Source organism: Manis pentadactyla, chromosome 13, assembly GCF_030020395.1.
Source record: "Manis pentadactyla isolate mManPen7 chromosome 13, mManPen7.hap1, whole genome shotgun sequence".
Lineage (NCBI taxonomy): Eukaryota > Metazoa > Chordata > Mammalia > Pholidota > Manidae > Manis > Manis pentadactyla.
The window spans coordinates 64,443,514-64,466,670 of NC_080031.1; the positions used below are offsets into that span (position 1 = coordinate 64,443,514).

General features: G+C 37.2%; 1 protein-coding gene across 1 annotated transcript in view; it reads left to right on the top strand.

Annotated features, from left to right (window-relative positions):
* FBN2 (fibrillin 2) overlaps positions 1-23,157 on the top strand; it is a 237,357-nt gene that overhangs the window by 52,079 nt on the left and 162,121 nt on the right. The window contains exons 6-7 of the mRNA XM_036903223.2: positions 4,868-5,065; positions 15,576-15,701. Of these exons, the coding sequence (XP_036759118.2) occupies positions 4,868-5,065; positions 15,576-15,701 (324 nt within the window). The remainder of the gene's footprint in view (positions 1-4,867; positions 5,066-15,575; positions 15,702-23,157) is intronic.

Sequence of the window (23,157 nt, forward strand, 5' to 3'; positions counted from 1 at the left end):
TTGTACTCCCTGATGGCTGCAGCTCCCATACAAGGTGAGCGCTGGATTACGTGTTGCATTTCTTTAGTTCCTGAGAATAGAAGCGCCTTTCTTGCCTAAATCCAGGAACTGTGCAAGCTGATGGGACACTGCACATATTTTCATATGCCTTTTTAGGATCAGACAGTTCTTTGTTTACTAACGTGGGAATGGATGGTATTTTGGATATCTTCTGCCATTGTTTGACTTGTAGTTATAGTATAAAGCTTTCTAAGAGGGCCATCCCATTGCACAACTCTAAGGGATGGCATTTACATTGCAGTACAGTGGGTAGCTTCCTGAGGTTACGCAGTGTGCTCTCCGTGCTTTATCATGACCTCATTCTCCTGACAGCTACATCAATGATATCACAGCCACGTGGGCAGCTGACATACTGCTCTCACCACGACTGTTTTCCCTCCTTTGTGGGGCCTGATGGGGACATCTACCCCACTGATCTCACTGCTTTCTCCCAGTTCTTAATCTGTCCGTCCTCTCTTCTTCTCATTTCCCATGTCATCCACTGTAGATTCCATGGTCTGTAATGTTTAAATATGTGTAACAATACACTACACTACCTTGCCATTCTGAATTTTTTCACACATGACAGACAAAACTTTCTCCCCAGATGAGCCCTAATTTCTAGGTGAGCCTCTGAACTGCCTAGAACTATTGGAAAAAAGTCCCCAAACAGGCAGGTTGATTCCACTACAAGTTCACCCACTATAGTGAAGCCCTGGATGTCTCCCCAGTTCAGCACCTCTCCTGCTATCTGCACTGCTGTCAGCCTCAGAGATCCGACACCCCAGCCACCTCCCACCAAATACCTAATGTCCCACCTCCCGTTTTACAAAGAAAATAGGCGGTGGGGGACAGGACATGTCTCATTTCCCCACTTCTATATAAATATGCCTACCTACATCTCTGTGCTGCCTGCTCTTCTTCCTCTGGCTACAAGGGAAGTGCTTTTCCTTTCATATGTAAGGCTGTCTTCTACACAAATTCTGGTTTCACTCCCAGCCTGACTCCACGGGGATTTTATGCTAGAAATCATCATTCTTTTGGCAATCATAAGCCCTCCCTTTCGTCTGGGTCATTCCCTTGGCTTTTAGAAATGCTTATCTCTTCCACAAAACCCCCCCACCAAGTAAACAACAACAAAACACTTCCCCTCAATCCCGAGTTCCCCACCAGACCTATTTCTGTCTTTACCTTCTGGAAACCTCCCCAAAGGTTTTCTGGCCCATACAACAATAGTGTTCAACTTTAGTTATCTAGCACTGTTTAGTATTTCTAGTTACATTTAGAGTACTTATAAAATGCTATCAAAATCCCCATATATATTAAATTGTATTTAAAGTAAAATAGTATCATAGGCTATAATAAAAAAGAAAGAAAATATTAGCAAGGACATGAAGATGTTGGAACTTTCATTCATTGGTGGTAGGATTATTAAATGGTGAAGCTATTTTGGAAACAGTTTGACAGTTTTTTAACAGTTTAAACATAAATTCACCATACAAACCAGCAAGTGGCCACTAATTGGTTAGCAGGAGTGGTGTATCCATACAGTGAAATACTATTCAGCAGTGAAAAGGATTGAGTACTGACCCATGCTATCACCTGGATGATCCTCAACATTATGCTAAGTGAAAGAAGCCAGACAAAAAAGACTGTATATGATATGATTCTGTTTATATGAATTGTCCAGAAAAGACAAATTTATAGTAACCAAAATATTAGTGGTGACTAGGGCTAGCAATGTGCACAAGGAAACCTTTTAGGGTGATACCAATATTCTAAAATTGCATTATGATGATGGTTGCACAATTAGATACACTTACTAAAAATTACTGAATTATATAATTATGGCAGGTGAATTTATGGCATATGAGTTATACCTCAGTGAATTTGCTTGTAAAAGAAAGCAGCAAACAGCCAAAGTGTTTGATATTCTAACTAATAATTGCTTAACAAATAGAAGTGGAATTATGTAAAACAGATTAAGATGATAGTGTGCTTTGATATTAGAAAATCAAAATAGCAATATTGGTGTTTCACAGCTAATTTCGAACAGCCTTTTCCCAGTCATATAGTAATTAGGAAAATAACCTACTTCTAATACACTGGATCCAGCATACCAAGTGATAAGCAGTTCTCTCCTTTTACAGTTTTCTATCGCACTGCAAGTATGCCTTGACTATGACTAGTTAGCATGGTGCACAGTAATAGTGTACTCGCGGTGAAATCTTGATAAGAGAATGCATGGCCCAAAACATTAATGAAGGTCTTTTAGCACTCTGGTCATAATAAAATTCTAATGAAGTTTGGGACAGGATGTTTTCATCTGATGAGGAAATTTAAATCCCTTTTCAATGTCTAATACCAACTCATATTTTACATGTTAGTAATTCTTGAATTAGTAAGCAACATTGTAGTAAGCAACAACCAGAAAACAAAATGTAATCATCCCAGAAAACTGATTGAGCACTGTTTGTAAGGAGGAAAATATAAGCCAAAGAAACAAGAAATGGCAAACTGTTGCCAGGAGAGGGAGTCTGGGGTTGGCCTTCAAGGGGAAAGGCCATTTGCAGAAGACAGACAGCTATCCCTGTCCAGATACTCTCTTCCAGAGAGACCAGACCAAGAGGACATGATTTTCAGGTGTAGTCAGAAGAACAAACAAATTTTCTGACGTTAGTTTACTTAAAAACGGGATTTGTAAGAGGGTATGCAGGCTTCTCTCTGGGAACCCTCAAAGTGTACAGAATGGACCACAGGTATATATGCCTGAATCTACACACACAAAAGTTTTACATTTTTTGTGAAAAATAGACTTTATTCTACTTGTTCAGAACTTGCCTTATTGTGAGTCTGATATTTACTCAAAATGGCAAAATAATGTGTTGTCTGAAAGACAATAGACAAGGTTTAAAAAATTCATGACAGGGCAGTGAGTGGTGTGGGAAGCAAGCTCATTTACTAGGTTGACATATCTACACGTATTCTGCAAAGATTGTCTTTTTCAAAAAACGTGATTTGCAGCCAGCACATCTGTTGTTCTTATGTAAGGGATTAAAATGAGCTATTTTTGTTGAAGTTCAGCTGCAGAGTAACAGAATGTTACTTTTTAGCCAGCTTGCTAAAAGTTACCTACTTAGATTTTGTTTCTTTGTATTGGACTTTGAAAATGTTCTTTTCCTCTGTATGAGAAATTCTCCTTCTTAATTTAAGGAGTGGAAATTTTATGTGGCTTTTAGCTGTCTTTTGTCTAATCTCCAAAGCTGAGCATTTGGAATATTAAATTATATCCAAGTTTTACTTTTCCCAGTCACAGTTTTTCATAAAAATCATATCAACATTATTGAATCTTCTTCCTTTGAATGTGATACTGTTTTGTTCTTACAAAGATGTGAAATGAACTTTCCCCTTCAAATGGAATTACGTCATTTGCATTAGGCCTTACCAGGAAATCACAACTATCATCATACATTCCCCAGAGTTAATAAACTGTATGCATACAATCTCTGTGAAGGAACAAGGAAAACTTTTTTGAATATTTCTGTTGTAATTTTCTAACAAATGTGAACCATTGAATTGGTCAGTCTTCTGGAAACCAACCTTTCTCTGATTTCCTGTGTCTCTCACAGCAGCAGTAGTAGCATTCAGAATGAAAAACTGTAGTTAATGGTTCAGGTCTGCTTAAAAGGATGTATACCGATCGTCCAAAAGGTTCACCAAAGTAAATCATAGCAGGAAGAAGAATAGAGGAGAAATGCGTAACTTGTAAGTTGCCTGTTACCTAGATCAGTCCTTAAACTTGGAAGTGCATATGGACCTCCTGAACATCTTGTTAAAACACTGATTCCAGTTCCCATCCAGGGCAGTGCCTGAGTTTGCATTTCTAAGTAGCTCCCAAGTGATGCATATGTTGCTGGCCCATGGACCCTACTTTGAGACGCAGCGGTGTCAGTAGACTGTCCTTACTATCCACAGAAGGGCCTGCCTAAAGATCATAGGTGACATACATCTGCTAACATTTTTATCATCATCATAACAGAGCTGGACAATGGTACGACCATCTTCTAGAGAACAGAGATCTTATATTAACTTACCTGGAAAGAACCTATGACTATATGCATCTTAGTACTGCCTTCCTACCTGAGCTACATGCAGCATTAAATAGACTAATATGGAAATAAAAATCAGATTGTTAGTATGAAATGTTTTTGGACCGCCTAGACTACCCAAAGTATATTTGTGATGTAGAAGATGTATCTTCATTGGTTCTGTTTTGATTTTCTGAATGCCTGTTCTACATAGGCAGGCAAGAGCGTCTCTGCGGGTGATGTGGGGTCATTCCAGCAGGCGCCAGCAGGGCTCGGGAGGGAATGGCAGGATGCTGGGAGTAGGTGAGGCCAGCGAGGTGGTGGCCTGAGGGGACTACATCACTCCACCACCTCCATGGAGCGTGACGGGCTTCGCGTGTCCAGAATGCCAGCTTTTCAAGAAAAATCAGAAATACACATTTCATGTGAAATTTCCCAATGTAAAAATGTTGGCTACTAATTTCTTTTAAATCATTCTGTGGACCAAGAGAAAACATCTGTGTCCCAGACACAGCCCTTGAGCCACCCATTTACCAAGTCTGGTGTAGGACACGTTGAAATCTCCTAATGCACTTCTCGTGACTGAGAAATTATGAATTTTCAGAATGAAACTTTCTGGCCTTCTGTCTTCAAAACGCTGAAGTCATAAGAAATAGGCTCTGTTTTATGTATTTTCAGTATTGGTGTAAGATTGGCACACGATCATAAATCCTGTCTTCCCATCTTCTTTCACATTCCAGATTACAGGACCGGCCCTTGTTTCACTCAGGTCAACAACCAGATGTGCCAGGGGCAGCTGACAGGCATCGTCTGCACAAAGACACTGTGCTGTGCCACCGTCGGACGGGCCTGGGGCCACCCCTGCGAGATGTGTCCGGCCCAGCCTCAGCCCTGCCGGCGGGGCTTCATCCCCAACATCCGAACTGGAGCTTGCCAAGGTGAGCTAGCTGTCTGCCCTCATGCACAGGGCCACCCACGGGCGGGTGTCCCTCCACCGTCCTTGGGGGATGGTGACCTTTAATCCAGTGCCATTTCCAAAAGGAGCCTTATTAGCAAGCCTATTTTTCAACTCTTGATGTAAGTGGAGAAGGGAATGAGATACTATGAAAAATTGGGGGGAAAAAAGTAGTTTAAAATATGTAATATAATCAGAGGATAAACCACTCCATGTCTCCATCTAGATGATACTACACTATCCCCATCATACCCCCTCAAAGTATATATGTGTAAATGCCCAGAAAATACTGGTCATTTTTCTCTCTCTCCTAATCTCATTCAGGGCATGAGAACCTGAGCCCAGGTAACAGGGAAGAGAGCTGCCTGGTATTGTTATGAATGGCATCTTCAAAGAGTGTGAACTCAGTCCATGACTGCATTTATTTCAGAGCTTAAAGCCTAGTTGGTTACAATCTTGCCTTCAGCCAACGTTTCCAACCACATCCTGATACACATTTTATACATCAGGGCTACATGGGGCTCTGAGGATGCTACATCAGTAGACTCCAACCCAAGTAGCTGAAATCTGTGACACATTTACTGTGCAATTGTTTAAATTACTTTTCCACTGCCAGGATTCTTACCCTTTTTTGGCCATTTCTCTGATACTGTATGTATTAAACCCGTATTTAGAGCTTAGAAACAACTCTGTAATGAGCTCTCAAATGGCAGGAGGACAACAGGAAAATGGAAAATTATTTTTGTTTTATTCACAGAAATGGTACTATTCAGAGACATGGGGAGTTAGGTTTATTTGTTATAATAAAATTATGTGCAAAGTTAGATCTGAGTCTTTCAAATTGATGTTAGCAACCAATGTCAGAGGCAGAGATGTGATCTACCCAGCCCATGGAAATGGTACCCTGCAGAAAGCCAGTCCAGCACCCTAAAACCCACATGAGAATTGTAGTTTGGGGAGCCTGCATGTAGCTTCAATTCATAAAATGTGAGTGCTCTGTGTAATTTGATAAATATATCTCTGACCGTGGCTTCTAAAGATTTTGTTAAAATGGTCTATATTGAAACTCTTCTCAAATAAAAACTGTAGGGGTAACCCAAAGATTGAACATATAACTCAACAGATCAGCAACTTTATGTTCAGTTGCATATAAAAGCCACATCAGCTGTGGACTTAGAATGATTTTGTGAATGGCTTGTCTCTTGAATTAGTACCCATCACAGGTCAGACATAAATAGGGAGACTGTATTAATGCTGTTTGTAATCTCATGTTTTATATGGATAATAAAACTCGATGTCTTTAGTATGACTACCAATCTGATGTGTAAGTTCCTGATAAATAATTTTTTTCTATAGAAGATACACTATACTATATACTATATAGCATTTACTGTCCTATGTAAAATGTCCTAGATTAGATCTAGATTACCATACAATGTATATAATTTACATAGATTACTATTAAAAAGAAAGAACTGTATGTATCTACTAGATTAATACTGACTAGACTTACTAGAGTCAATTATTCTGTACCACTTACCACCTTGTGATACACTTGCTTCTTTTCTTTATTGCTTTTACTGTCCATCAGCTGGAATGTAAACTCTATTAGGGCAAAAACCTGTTTTATTCATTAATGTATCTGAGGCATCTAAACAGTGGCTAACATGCAGCAGATACTTAGTAAATACCTTTTGAATTAATAAAGCAGAGTGAGATTGAAATACTTCCCAAACCAGTATTTCATAGAAATAGTCCAGGTTGAGAAAAGTTCTTAACGTCAACCAAAACATTCCAGATTACTGACTTTTCTCAACTTCTCTATCTGTACTTACGCTTTTCTATCTTGATAGTTTTCTATCAGGCCTAGTTTTTCTGGACACAATTATTAAAAATGTGTGATCTGATCTCAAACATCCTGAATGTTCTGTCAGATTTAGTAATGTCTGGAGGCTTATTTATTTGATTTTGTTTACTCAGTGGAGATAAGTTTTAGGCTTCATTTGTCTAAATATCTAATGGATTAATTCAGCAACAGGAGCAAAATGAAATTTGCCACATGCTTGAAATGTCTGGAAAAGCAAGTTTTGAAAAGTTCTGGTTTATTTCAAAACCATGGCATAGTCAGAAAGTTCTCAATTAAATACTAATCTTCAGTTCAGGCTATTTTAAGACATCTTACTATGATTTCATTTTTCCCTTTAAATTCCTAGACTGTTTCCCAAATACTCTGCCAAATTAATTTGGAAGCTACACTGCATGAAAAAATAACATAAAAAAAAACATGATACTTGCGAGTCATACTTTTTTTTCTTAATAGTGATCTTTCTTATAAGAGAATGGAAAATTTCTGTAGAGTTAAAGATAAATTTCAGCTGTGTAGATGATAACTGTAAATAGCTTAATATCTAAAATATGGTTCATATTATCCAAAGCAGGACATTTCTGAAGTTCTAAACATAATGCTATCCTGGTGCTGAAGCACTTAGTGAATTACCTCACCTGTGACTTCAGAGGGAGTGAAACCTGATGGTGTAATGAACAGAATAACTAAAAAAAATGAGGGTCAACAGAAAATGAAGAGCATATGCCTAAAAAATTAAGCAATGAGGAAACCAGTATATTTTCTGTTTTTAACTGTTGCCATGATGGCTTAAGTAAGCAGTCAGAAAGGTGTACAGTCCCTGGGTATTGGGAGGCCAGTCCTAACAATGTGTTACTCCTTCTGGATTGAGAGCCACTTAAATTCTAGCTGTATGCCTAAATCCAATCCACATTTTGCCTTTTACTTTCTTCATTTTTCTTACAGTTTAAAGGACCCAAGTTAGCTCACATAGGCCTTTAAGTTGAAGCTCTTAAAATGAGTGAATTAAAGTTTTACAAAGTGCCATTAAGTCCTTTTCCATGAATATTTACAAAGTTTAAATATGTCATGAACTGCCAATGTGCATGTGTTATATAAGTTACAAATAGTTTCTTCTTTTTTATTTTTATAGTCGTATGTGTCTGCTTGAATTGGAAGGATCTTTGGTTTAAAATTAGGATTTGATTTTGGTCTTCCTGATTCTTCAACAAACAGTGTCCATTTAAAAATACAAAAAATATGTTAAGATAAAATATGCCTAGTTATTAATTCATGTTGGTTGATTTTTCAGGACTTAGGCTTTTCAACGACTCTACACATTTCAAAATCAAAAATATGACAGAAGAAACATGTTCGCTAGATTCTGCTTTTGCTTCCTCATTGGCAATAGTGATAGACATGCTGAGCCTCTGCTCTGTTCCATGCAATGTGAGAGGCGAAAAATTCAGACACACACCACAGTCAGGACCTAGTTAGGACACAGGGCAAGGGCTTAGGTAAGGAAATAGCAGTACACACTCTAAAGCCGTCCCCGCAAAACATGCTGGTGTGTGTTCTTTTCAAATGGTGGTAGTGTTCAGAAACACAATTCCTTTACTCACACTGCACATCAAAAATGAAGAATGTAGAGCAGCTGAGTCTCAGCGGAAACCAGGCAGACATGGCTAGGTCCGCACCTGAACACTGAGAGAAAGATGCCCTCCATAAGAGGTTATTTCCAGGCACATATAGCACAAAATGAAAAGGAGATTTGGCTAATATGATTAGCATAAATTTTTAAACACAAATATATCTTGTGTGTAGACGTTGACCAAGTTAGCCAGATCATTACAAAGTTTGGCTTTAGTTCATACTGTGTGAACACAAGCCATTCCTATCCAGTCAAAAAATTTCCTTAAACATGGTTGGTTACAGAAATTCTTATTTAAAGATGGCAGAATATTCCCCTTCCTCTAACTCAGCAAAACCATCAAGAAATGATTAATAGAAAGTAAGACATTCTAAAATAAAAGTCTGTACCCCCACATAAGAGCAGTGATGAGCACATGCAGCTGTTGGGAAGTCGCTGGGACAGGAATAACCTCGTAAGCATGTGATGTGTGCATCAGCATCCCAAAGAGAATGTCCCATTGGAGAGAAGGACCGTCCCTGGGAGAGACACGGACCACAGACCTGCAGAGTAACAGAAGGGAGAGCGGACAGGGAATCTCTGGAGGCCAGCCACATAAAGTATCCTCCACCCAGCCCTCCAGCCCGGGGAAACTTCCCCAGGTGACAAAGAGGGCCGGAAAGGGAGGAGGTGGGGGCCACTACTGAGCAACTCGGAGGCGTTCGGATCTGAAAGGGCAGAGGTGCGAGCCATCCCAGCACCTGAAAGGCGAAAACAGATACCCAGGGGAAGCAAAGTGGGAGAGAGTTGGATGAGAAGCTGTGTCAGGCAGTATTCCCGAAAGAGGCTTTCAAACCACCTCGTTTCCCGTCGGCTCTCCCCACCGTGTTGCTTCAGCAGAAAATGGCCCCTTTTAAGATGTGTAATAAAGAGAAAAGGACTACGTACAAAAACAGGAAAAAAAAGAGAAAGAACGTTAGGAAAAGGCAGATGAAGACACTTCCAAGAAGAATTACCCAAATAAACACAGAGCTCATTTGTTTCTCTCTTATCTCAAGGAAATGAAAACCAGCGTGGTCCTTCTTTGGAAAGGTGCTCAAAGGAGAGTTACGGGAGTTCAGGAATGACAGTCGGAGATAAAAAGGGGCTTGGTAGTTCTCAAGAAAGAAATGGAAGAAGGATTTAAAACTTTACCTAAGGAAAGGCAAATAAACACATATATACTTACAACATACACAGAACTGAAAAAAAAAAACAGTGACAAAGGCTAAGCTTGAAGAAATCACAAATCACAAAGTCAGGGTATAATAAACTGATTACAAAGAAGCTGATGCCAAGTGAAGCAGACTAAAGAAAGCAGAGCAAGGGCACTGAAAAAGATGCCTAGAGAGAAAATTGAAAACAATTTCTAACGTAGATCAAGCCCTCAATATGCAGGTTGGAAGGCATGAAACTTCAATAAACAGATGACAAAGAATATCTCCTACGCATAATAAGAGAATAAGCAAACATTTTTTTGGTCAGGTACTATCCCAAATCATCTCAGACCTCTAGAGGAACTCAGACCAGAAAACTGTGTGACAGTATCTACAAACTTCTAAGGTAATAGCCTGTCCTGGATTTTATCTAAATAAAATTACTTCAATTGCACTGTAGAGAATCAATTATAGGGGGGCCAGAGTAGAAACAGAGATCCCAGGTAGTGGTTGCTGCAATAGTACACGATATAAGACAGAGGTTGAAACCAGAGTAGAGGCAGGGGGAGGTTTGAGACGTATAAGCACTTGTTACTGACGGCAGGATGTGAGATAAGTGACGGGGAGGTGCCCAGTTTATCTCCTGGCTCTCTGACTCTTGACAACAGGGCAAGTGATGGCTTTTTTTGAGAAAAGGAAGATTGAGACAGAACCATACTCCTCTTCTTTGCGCAAGTTTAGAGTCCTACAGGTAGTAAGTTACCAACATTTGCTTGTTGGGATCATCACTTTTTATTCAACATTTGAATTTTGAAAATACATAAATAGGCATGACTGAATCAAGCCGTAGTGAACAGTTGCCAGGAGACCCTGTATTTTTTCTCAGATTCCAGCCAAATATCCTATACTTTTCTGACCTGTTCTGTAATTGCTGTACGTATAGGATGGCATTCATTTTTATAAAAATACAAGTAGTACTATGGAGTATAGAAATAAGTACTTACATTTTAGAAATGGATCTAACTTGGCAACAGGCAAAATTTAAAAATGCTCACTGTTAAATATAGTTATAGGAATTGGTCCATAGCTCCCTCAGATATAAATTAAATGAACCATTTTTATGTGCCTGTACCACTGCACTGTTTTTTCCGTATTTTAATGTAAGTTAAAAATAGCATACCGTCTATTACTAATATATAATAAAATCAGTTTAATCGTTTAGGCAAATTTATTTGGAGAATAAATGAGTTCATGAACTAGAATTACTGTTGCTTTGTTGCCTAATTTATAACTTTAATAGACATAGGCTGAAGTGACTCCATAAGGTTAAATTTAAAAAGATTTAATTTTATTCTATAAAATCCTCATATGTGATTTTAATTTATTCAACAGTTAAAGAAATAGTAAGCTTGTGCCTGAATTGAAGAGATGAACTGGGACACATCTGTATAATCTGGACAATGGAAAACTAATCAGACAGTAGTAGTTGCTAATGCTAGCGCTTGGAAGATGGGGAAACTTGTGTAGTTTGAAAGTCTGAGACTTGCTTTTTTTTTTTTTTAGAGACAGCTTTTGTATTTCTAGGTTCATGTTGATTATTTCTATAAGGTTTCTTTAAATTATCTTTTTGTATTTTCACTTGATCTCCCTAAAGAAATTAATTCTGTATATCTGTGTAGTCTAGGATATTTCAGAAATAAAGGTTTTAGTTTTCCTTCTAGGAAAATACTTTTTAGGCAATTACAAAATAGACCCTTTTCCTTTGAAAATGTATTGAATCAACTGAATATGCAGTTGAAGAATTTCTTAAACAGTATTAAGGGTTTTATAGGTTTGGCCTCATTTTTCAGCTTTTACCATGATATTCATTCTCTGACTTATCTGCCAGGAAAAGAGGTTTCTAGGGATGTTTTATACCACACTATAATGAGGGTGGAAATGTAGTATGTTTTAAAAATAATGTGGTTTGAAATGTTCGGAGTTAAACTGTTTAGTATAGAAACTTCTTACCATTTCTTTCTTTCTGGCTGGTTTATGTTTGGATCAGATATCTGTTATTAAGATAGTGAAATCTAATTTCAGCATAAAATATTTTGGCCTGTTGTAATTAGTTTTATAGATAGATAGTTAAAGTGAGGAAGAAATAATAAGGATGCTAAGCTCTTTGGTAAGCATAAATTCTCTAATTTATACACCAAGGTTCACCAAACCTGTGGGCTTACAAAAAAATAATAGGGTAAATTGATAAACACTGACACAGAGAAGTAGCCACAAAATATTTTTAATGAAGGAAAGATGCAGAACAACACATACAGTGTTATTGTATTCTTGTTAAATAAACAGACCACCACTCTGCATATGTGTGTAAATAAAAGTCTAAAAGAACCGACTGCTAACTTACATCAATGGTTTTTTTGTGTTTTTAACACTTACTATCATTAGCATATTATTTTGCAATTGAAGATATAATATTAATAAATCTGTTATGTTAGCGTGTCCATTTTGAATAGGAAACATACATTTGTACAAGTTACGTATTTTTATATACTGTGTCACAACAATATACTGAATTAAAGAGCATTACCTTTTATGGAGAGAAAAATCAAGGCAAATTCACATAGATATAAAATGACAATTTAGACATTCTAAATCAAAAGATTTTCCCCAATCCCCTAAATATATGTGAACTGTGTTTTTTTTGCACAGGCCCTTTGTCAAGCTGAGGAAATTCCTTTGTATTCCTGGCTTAATGAGATTTTTTAAATCATAAATGAGTGCTGAATTTCATCACTTGCTTTTTCCACACCTAAGAGATGATCATGTTTTCCTTAGTTGGCTAACATGGTGAATTACACTGATTGATGTTTGAATGTTGAAACAGCCTTAAATTCCTAGGATAAACCCCACTTGGTCATGATGTATTACATGTTTTATGTATTGCTAAAGTTGACTTGCCAAGACTTTTTGTGCGCCTATTTCCAAAAAGATACCCGTCTGTTGTTTCATTTCTTATAGTATGTTTGTCTGGCTTTGGGGTCAGGGTGATGCTAGCCCAGTGCAAGTGGTAGGCCTGTGTCCATCCCCTCTTCTCCCCTTTTCTGTACAACTGGTATTATTTCTTCGTTAAACGTTTGAAATAATTCAACAGTAAAATCTCCTTGGTCTGGAGTTGTCTTGGGGCAGAGATTTTAAAGTTTCATTTCAGTTACTTTACTAGACGTAGGTCTATTTGTGTTACCTGTTCTTGAATGAGCCTTAATATTTCTGTCTTTTCAAGGGATTTGTACATTTTGTCTTAATGGTTGAATCTAGGGCTGTAAAGTTGTTCATACTATTTCCTTTGGTCCTTTTTATGTCTGTAGAACTTGTAGTGATGTACCCACTCTTATTCCTGTTACTGGTCATTCATTTCTTCTCTCTCTATTTTTATTGATGTACCTTGACAGAGCTCTATCAGTTTTACTTAAATTTCCAGAGAGCCAGGTTTTATAGTTATTATGTGTATTGTTTGACAGTTGTTTTGTTCTGTTTTATCATTATTTTTCTGTTTCAGTTTAATTTGCCCTTTTTTTAATTTCTTAATTTCTTAGATCACCAATTTAAGATCTTTCTTTTTATAAAATAAGCATTTTTAAAGCTACATATTTATCTCTACATATCATTTAAACTGCATCCCACAAATTTTGATATGTTGTATTTTTATTTTCATTTAATTTAAAATGTTCTAATTTTCCATGTGATTTCTTTTTTAATCAGTGGGTTATTTTAAAGTGTATCATTTAAATTCTGAAAATTTGGGGATATCCCAGATATTTTCTATGATTAATTCTAGTTTAATGCTGTTGTGTTTAGAAAACATACTTTGAATAATTTAAATCCTCTTATTTTTAATGAGTCTTTTCACATGGCTTCATAGTATACTCTTGGTCTTGGTAAATATTCCATGGGCACTTGGAAATAATACATATTCTGCTAAAGTTGGATGGGGTATTCTGTAAATGTCAGGACAAGTTGGCTAAAAGGATAGTTCAACTCTTATATATCGTTGGTGGTATTCAGTCTGCTTGTTCTGTTAGTTACTAACAAATTTACAATGAATGCATATACATTTTGCATTATTATATCCTTTTAATGAATTGACCCCTTTTTCATTATAAAATATTCAGTGTTTATTCAGGGTAATATTTCTTATTCTTATGAACACTTTGTATAATATTAACATAGCCACTCCAGCTTTCTCTTAAGGAGTCCACGATACAGGTTTTCCATCCTTTTACAGTTTAAACTATCTCTGTCAAAGTAGGTTTTCTGAAGGCAAAAAAAAATTGCATATTTTTCTTAAGTCAAATTTGATAATGTCAGCCCTTTAAATTGGATTGTTTTTAGCATTTACATTTCATGTGATTGTTGACATTGGATTTAAATCTGTATCTTACTATTTTTTATCTGTTTGTTGCACCTCTTCTTTTTCTCTTTGCCTGCCTCTCTATTTTAGCATCCATTGTATTTCTACAACTGGATTATTAGCTTTCTGCCTTGTTTATATTTTTGTGTTTGTTTTATGCATTTAACTTAACTATGCTCTATTGTCAAATACTTTATCTCACTTCACTTACAACGTGATACATTTATAATAGTGTTCTTCCATTTTCCTCTTCAGTCCTCCATATACTGTGGTTATACTTTTTATTTCTATATATTTTATAATTTCCCAAATATGTTATCATTGTTGTTGCTGTTATTCTCAATAACCAATTTTCTTTAAGTTTATTTTTTTAATGTATTTTTTATTGCCAGCGTATGTACTGTTTACAGTGCTCTTCATATTTTTTGTGTAGACTATGATTTCCATCTCATTTTTATTTTTCTTAATTTCCTTTAACATTTCTTATAGACTTTTAGCTTTTATTTGCCTGAAAAAAATTGTTATTACAGTTTCTTGAATTTTGTTTTGTCGATATTAAGTATATCTGTTCCTGAATGTATGAAACTAATAGGTAACGTAAAGGATGAGGAAGAAAATTGCCATGTCTAAAACCACTAGACAAGGTTTTAAATAAGAACTTAACAACCTCCATAGGATGTAAAAAGATGACTTCAGAATGAGAAAATCTAAAAGCTAACAAGCATAGTAATTAATAATTAGAATAGTGAAATCTAAAATTAATTAATATTCCTTTACAATTATTAGGCCAAAGAGGATTAGAATATTGAATAGTTTATGTCGTGTTGGCAGGGAGGAGAAAATGCAAGAATCTCCATGAACAGTATGGTATGTGGTGGCCAACTCATAGGTGTGCAGATTGCTAGTGGTCTGAAGACTTATGCAGGGGTACTGACTGTTGGGTACTGTTTATTCATACTGGGGGTAGGTAGACCCTGTGATCTAATTCTGCTCTGGGTCAACAGCAAAGGAATGGAGTCTCTTTGAGTCTGAAAAGTGCATGATTACCCAACTCCATAAAGAGACAAAGGAAGGACATGGATGGTATCATTCCCTGAGGTGCTGAGAAGTTGGGGGTATACTGAATACCCATCACCATGAGAGCAAACACATTAAGGTTTGTACAGCAGATTGGTTATCCACATAACAACATGGGTATGTTTTAAAAATAAAATTCCAGAAAAAAAATCAAAACACAAATTAAGATCTGTAACATATCTACAACATATTTACAATTAAAAATATATGCATATAAAGAGGTCCTGCCTCCCCTCACACCATTCTCTTGAGAACAACTGAGTTTTTTCTATCCATTAAAGAACTATAGAGAGATATTCTGGAAATCATGGTATCTATGTTCGAAATGCTTTCTTCTTACAGACGTTGATGAATGCCAGGCTATTCCTGGAATATGCCAGGGAGGAAACTGCATCAACACAGTGGGCTCCTTTGAATGCAAATGTCCTGCTGGCCACAAGCAGAGCGAAACTACTCAGAAATGTGAAGGTGGGTGTCTCTACTTTGAGGGGTACGGTTGATGGGTGACTCTGAATCCAAGAAAAGCATGACTTCATTTTGAATTTTGAAAAATGTAATTACGATTATAACTTTAATATTTTAATACGAAAGTGCAGGCATAGGGTATTTTTGATTGGTTTGTGTATTTAATGGGTTTGATTTGGAAAGGGCCAAGGAGCATTTTGCATCTGGTTTGTAGCAAGAATGGAAGTAATCCAGCCATTTATGTTTTTCCTTAATAAAGCAGTTTCCCATTTCATTTTGAAATTATATGAAAGATTAGAATTGGGTAAAGAGAAGTCCAAGTGAAATACAATGTCATGTGTAAGATGAAGCTTTGGAAGTTGACCCTCTGTCCTATATTATAAAGTAAATATTTAAATTTTGTTTTGAAAGTTGTTGCTTGACCAGCTGCCAAAAAATGAGCAGAAGTGAACTCAGGAAGGATTTGGAAATTACAGATATGGTCTGTGAAGTAATAGCTTATTACTCACATATACTTTTTAAAATCTAGTAATTTTCAGGAATATGGGTTTTGGATTATAATATTAAAATGTAAATTCCAGCACCTTTCCTCAAATAGAATAAATTACTTACTCTGTTCATCTGCAACCAAAAGCTTAATCATTATTACAAAATTCAAGAAGCTTCTAAGTGTGTCCAGCTTTCATGACCATGTATATTCAGAAGAATGTTGATACTCTAGTCATATTTGAGTATAATGTTTATCTTTTCAGCTATTATGTTACTTAAAATCAATTTATTTCAACTACGGTAGTTTTCTAAAAGCAATAGACTATGACCATTCTTTTGTGGCATGAGCATTCCTATCTACTGGAAGGTTTTTTAAAAAATTTATTCCGGAGATTTCTTTTTGCCAGTCTTGCTTATCAGAGGTAAAATCTACATGGGAAATTCAGTAAATCTGCACTTCATCCACCTGCCCACTATGATATTAATTGGAAACATTTTCTGAGTTTAGACTAAGAGTACTGAATGTTGTTATGATCATTTTGAAAAACAAGTTCATTTAGACCCATTTACCTTCAGTAAATAAAATCATCTTCTAGTGTATATAATAAAGTCTTTCATTTTGTCCCTTTCCAAAAGACAGTATTTGGAGTTTTTTGTAGCTTGGTTAGAAAAAGTTGTGCCCCTCTCTGTAGAAGAAAAAATGGGAGGAGGTAAAATCTAAAACTTACGTATGAAAGACAAGCAGGAATATCTACTATTTTATTAGGATGTAGAATATAGGTGTACATGTTTATTGCTTCAGCACCAGAGATCATAATCCCACGAACCCACAGGACATGCGTTATCCTATATTTTCTCTTTGCCCTGATTGGCTTATAGTCAGCTACAAATTAATCTTCATACTTTTATAGATTTACATTTTACAACTTAATTTAATGCTCCTCCCAAAGAAAAAGCAATAAACTGTGGTTAATTATTTTAAAGACCAAATAAATTCTCTATGAAACTGTTAGCAAGAATGTCCAAGTGGCATATGCTGCTTAAATACAGTGTTGATGACCAAAGTCTGCCTATTTTGGAAAGGTTAAGAAAATCAACTTGGAAGATGGGAAAATTATCTGAGTGAGCACAGGAATTAAATGGAGGAATCAGGGGTTTACACAAAATCTGAGTTGTGCTGCTGTATCATTGTTACTTTTTGTATTTTCCTTCCTGACTTTTTTGGGGTTGATTCTATCACTCAACCTTTTGTCTCTCCCCTTCATGTTTTACTTATGGAATAATATCCAAACTAGATCCAATGGTGGTAGACTTAAGAACAAACACAGTGTTCAATTCTAGGTGAGAAGGTACAGCCACTGACTGATTCAAGTGGTTGTGACATTTCCATTAATCATCGCACAATGCGTTTCTTCTTGGTTGAAAATAGAATGAGACTTTTCTACACCACATTTCATCAAAACAACATATAGAGCCAAGACAGGGTTTGGAGAAAAACAGTGCAGCTCTTTATTCACACTTGCCTCTGTTCTTCAGGAAAGGGGCCTGTTGATGTAATGTAGGCAGCGCCCAGAGCCCTGAATCTAGTCGTCTTTTTCCTTACTTCCTGCCCAGGCAGCCAAATCCATTCAACACTGCCCAGAAACAATTATGTGATTGAATATTTGGTATTAGTGGGGAATAGCAGAACTGGAAGAAGGGATGATGAGAATTTGAAAACAAAGTTGGAAGTCTTTACTCTGTGTATAAGTCATATTAATTTGGATATCTTAAATGTGACCATTATCGATTTTCTTTAGATAATATTGTTCTTTTATGTAAATGATCAAGTGATATTTCCTTACATAAATCTATCTAATGTCATTGGCAGCATGATATATCTGGGAAGATTGCAAACTCTTGCTACACGCAGTGAATTGTAGTCAGCTTGTATACAGTTTATATAGCATCAATATAAAAATGTTGACATAAATTTAAAGTTAGTTATTTGCCCTGAATAAAATTACAACCATAGTGATTTTTTTTGACCAAATGTCAAAGGTAAGATATTTATTTTTTATGTGTATCATAATGTAAATACAAAATATAGTAGTATTGGAAGATTTAGTTTTAAATGATTCCCTTCCTGTTTCTATTATATAACACATACCATAATTCTGTTAGTGTGGCAATGAAATTCTCTAAAGAACTCTTTTTTGGTTTTTAAGTTACTAGTCTGTTCAGAAATAAAAAAGGCAACTCCAGTTGCATCTGAGTATTAGAAAATAGTGCTAGCATTAACAAGAAATTGTGAAGTTAGCTTATTAACTTGAAAAAAGTTGTGATACTGATTTTGTGTGTGTTTGTTGATCATCTCACACCAACATTTGAGTAAAAATTTTTTTCTTTAATTTTGAGTAAGATCATGAGGACAGAAACTATCTTGTTAATTGCTGTATTCCAGAGCCTGGAACTGTTCCTGCTGTATTGTAGGCTCCTAAAAAATACATGTTGGTTAATTGGGAGTAGGGTGTACAATAAATTCATTTATTTGACTTGAGTTGAATGTCCAAAAAGAAGGTAAAATGTGGGGCCAGAGTTGAAGCTGTATTTGGAAAGAGGCCAGTGTTCTTCGTCATGGGAATTTTTCCATCATTTGACTTTTCTTTATTTCCTTCCTAATCTTATTTTGCTCAGGTTGCCAGTCAAAGCCAAGAGCTTAAACATTAATGCAGTTTCATTTTTAGGTCTTTCTGTCATTGTCCCTCTTTGGAGTCACCTTCTGGTGATGCTTCTGAGATGAGGGACCTTAACTGTCCCTTAGAAGAACTGTCTTCTGCTTGTCTGTTGGGATGTCGTAACTAAAACTGAAAGGCTTAGCTGCTGAAAATACAAGTTTGAACATAAATAGTTTTTACTAAAGTGAAAAAAATGGTGGGGGTGACATTCATCTTCTGATTTAATGTTTAAAACATGACTTGGTATCTATCTTGAGGCTTGTTTTGTTTTATATCATTGGCCAAGAGATTCTCCTGTGGGATTTGTTCTTCCCATGTTTAGATACAGACTACTGACCAAGCCCAAAGTCTGAGCCCAAAGCAGAAAGGGACATGTGAGTCTCTCTCCCAGCCAACTGTGTGTGAGTGTGTGTGTGTGTGTGTGAGACATCCTAGGAAAAAGGTGGTCTCATTACTTACTCTATGGAGAGATTGATTCATCCAAATATCCATTTATTTAAATGAAGAAGGGAAACAGAACTTACCAGTATAATAGGAAATGGTATATGAGAATTTTGTCCAGCATTTTGCTATTTGATAACCAAATACGTTATTTTGAATTTCAGTCCCCTTGGATAAAGCACAGGTGGATGCCTGATGTCCTCGTGTGACACCCCCTTCCAGACTAAACCTTCTTTAACACTCCTTGAGCTGGTTATTCTTTCCTGGCCTAAAGGGAAGGCAGGAAAATAGCATCACTGTACTGGAAAGTTCCCTTTCAGTGACTCTGTGGATGTCAAATAGTTGTTTGCAATTTAGACTGAAGAGTCTTCAGCTTTGTTCCATCGCCACGGCATGTAGCTGCTGGAGGTTTGTCGCAGCAGCAGAGTTATGCCCACGGAACTTGTCGGCACAGTATCTTTAGTGGCTGCTCTGGTTCTCCTTTGATAAACCACGGAAAATAAACTGCTGTGCTAAACTGAAAAGGAGTTGCTTTTATTCATATTACCAAAAGTACATCAGTTTTAAAATAATAATAAACTCATCGACTATTTCCCAAAAGGAGAACTCCATATTAAAACTGAGATTCACGTGAGGGGGTTACAAATAACAGAAACAGTGAAGATATTTTAGGTCATCAATTTAAAAACCACAAAACTATCATCTCGTAAACCTTTATTAAAAGAAATTTACAACATTGTAGTTAACACGTAAATTCTCTCCCCTTGAAATAAGAAAGCCCAGACTGCTAAACTCAAAACTACTGTCCGCTGCTCTAATAAGTAAGTTATTCCTTTATCATGGCACTTTTTCCATTGTATTTTAATTCGTTGTCTTATCTGACTCTGCCAGCAGAGTGTATGTACCAAAATAACACATTAATAAAAGTTAATGACACATTTAATATGTTCTAGACCATAGTTAAGCTATGGGTTTTCTTATTAAACCATCACACAGTGCTGTGAGGTTGGTTACCGACATTGGCCCACTCTGCAGATGAAGAAACTGAGGCACAGAGAAGCTAAGGAACCTTCTTGAGGTCAAATGGGTAGGAAACTGCAGAGCCAGGATTCCAACCTGCTAGATTCACTCCACAGCTTTCATTCTTGGCTAGAGCTGCTGAGCAAACAAGGGTGGGTGACCCGGCAGCACACCCACAGCCCGTGGACAGCATTTATGGGGGGAGCCTCGTGAAGACAGCAGCAGCTACAGGAGGACAGTTCTCGCTTCGCCCATTGCATCATGTGGAAGTGCCTTGTGACTCAGCAAAGCCAGAATTAGACCCAGTTTAGTGAGCATGGCACTGGCTATGAAGTTTGCATGACTGGGAAAAGCAATCTCTCTCCTCTGATAGTGTAAAGGCTGAGAAATATAGAACCTAGACTTCCATTCCTGTTTCTTCACCTCAGCCTTCATAAGTAGGGGAACCCTCCCTCTATGTCATTAGGACTCAGGACTCTAAGCCTTGTGATTGAGGATGCATGGCCTGACTGTTCACTGGCCCCAGCCCAGATCCACTGTCCTAGCTCTCTACCTGGATTGACCCGTTTAAGCACCCAGATGTAGCCAGATTCCAGAGAGCCTTTTGGGAGGTTAGCCCACAAAGGCTAATTCTTGAAAAACTCAGCGTTTCTCTCTAACATATGTTCTACCACCTCTCATGACTAATGTATTAGATATCTGGTCAATGGATTTTTGCTGTATATTCTGTTCTTCAAAAATGAAAACTTATTCTGTACAACTGTGCTATAATAGTTCATTCAGTATGGCTTCAGAGCAGTGTATACAAACCTCTTAGAGCCTCTGTCATGGAATCTTGCAACCATTATTCCTAGAACACTAAGTATAAGCAGAGCACATTACGTGCTGCCAAGAAGATCTAGTTCTTATCGAATACGGAATGACATCTTGGGGTTTGAGCTGTTATTTCTCTTAGTCGTCAGTCTGTTAGTTTTATAAATCAGTAAATGTTGAGGAGTGTCAAACGAAATGTTTTTGACTTTAATGGACCTCGCATTAATTGCTGTCAAGGAAAATAATCTCACTAAAATGTGTTTGGTGATTTGAAGTAAAAGTGAAATAATAGTAGTCATAGCAGAGGTGATATTTATAATGAAGCCGATTATAATTTGCTTTTGGCAAAAATATAAGTATTATTTAAAAGGACATAGGTGGTAGTCATATTGTGAAGAAAGGACATGTTCTTAAATCATCTTTAAACTAAAAGCTGGTAAAAGCGTGGTCATCAATTGCAAATGAGCTGCATGATCCAGTGAAGTTGGAACTGATGTGGGCATGAGAACACAGGCTGCACCTTTGCCATCGGGTAGCTGAGGACTTTCAAAGTAGGAGACAGGTCACCCCTTCTCTACTTCATGGTGTTTGTATTTATTTCAGAGATTCCCGTCCACCTCTGTCTCCATTTCTAAGTATACACATGCACACACATGGTCATCTGTGTGTGCATGTGTATGTGTATGGCTCCCTTTGTCATGTGTCCAGAAGTGTATTAATCATGGTATTTGTTTCATAAGAAAATCCCATTATTCCACCTATAGCCTGTTTTTACCTAGCTAATTGTCTTGAAACACCAGAACCAAAATCCAGGACCACATCAGTCATCTGCATCTGCCCATGGTGGTGCCCACCCCCCACAGCACAACCATCACTTCACATCTGGGATTCCTCACATTCTTTTCATGTTAGATACTTTCAGTACACCTGTATATATTCCATTGTTATTATCATCATCATCATCACCATCATCATCTTCATTATCATTGCAGTGGCTTAAACTTTACAAAAAGTTTACTACTGTATGGAACTTTTTCCCCTTAACATTATGATGCTATTATGACGATATGATTCATCTATACAGCTGGATGTCTAGTTGACTCTGTAGGACAGGGTCTTTGTAGCCGCCCATGCTGCATGCACGTTGGTGTGTTCATCCACTTCCCCACCAACAGGCATCATGTCCGAGTTCTTGCAGCTGCGAGTGGTGCTCCACACACTTGCAGACATACATGCTCTGTGCACTGGTGTCCTAGGCGTCTCCCTCAAAGTGGAGCCTGCTGTTCCCCTTAGTTTGCTTGGCATAGACAGAGGTCTGTCATGGAGCCAGGATCATTTTGACTTTCCAGATTGATATTTATCCTGTCTTTTGATCCACTTACTCCTAAAAAGTACCTTACTCCCATTTCTCTTAATGATTGCATTCCGTGTAAACAGTGTAGGTCACACCAACATCAGCCTCCTGCAGCCTCGTTCGCACTGACTATTGGAACACAGAGCCTGATACTCTGCTGTTAGGGTGACCTCCACCTCCTCCTAGGCCTGTGCATTGTCCAGACTTCTCCCTAGATTGGTGGAGAAGCATCTGCTGAGTGAACAGTGATCTAACCCTGGCTCACAGGTATGCTTCATCTTCTAGATGACTTTAGGTCTTTTTGAGGTTTCAGGCTCATTGCAAAGATTAAGAAATCATATAGGAGAAACAAAGATACATAGTTCCCCCTTGTCTGCAGTTTCAGTTACCCACAGCCACCCCTAGTCCAAAAGCAGATGACCATCAGTAGCTAACGCTGAGTCACATGCCTACATCATTCCCCTCACTTCCCCATCACTCGGGCATTTTATCATCTCTCATCCTCACAAGAAGAAATGTGATTACAGAAATATCTGTACAATAAGATATTTTGAGAGAGATTCACTATTATTGGTTGTTGATGTTAATCTTGCACAGGGCCTAATTTATAAATTAAACTTTATCA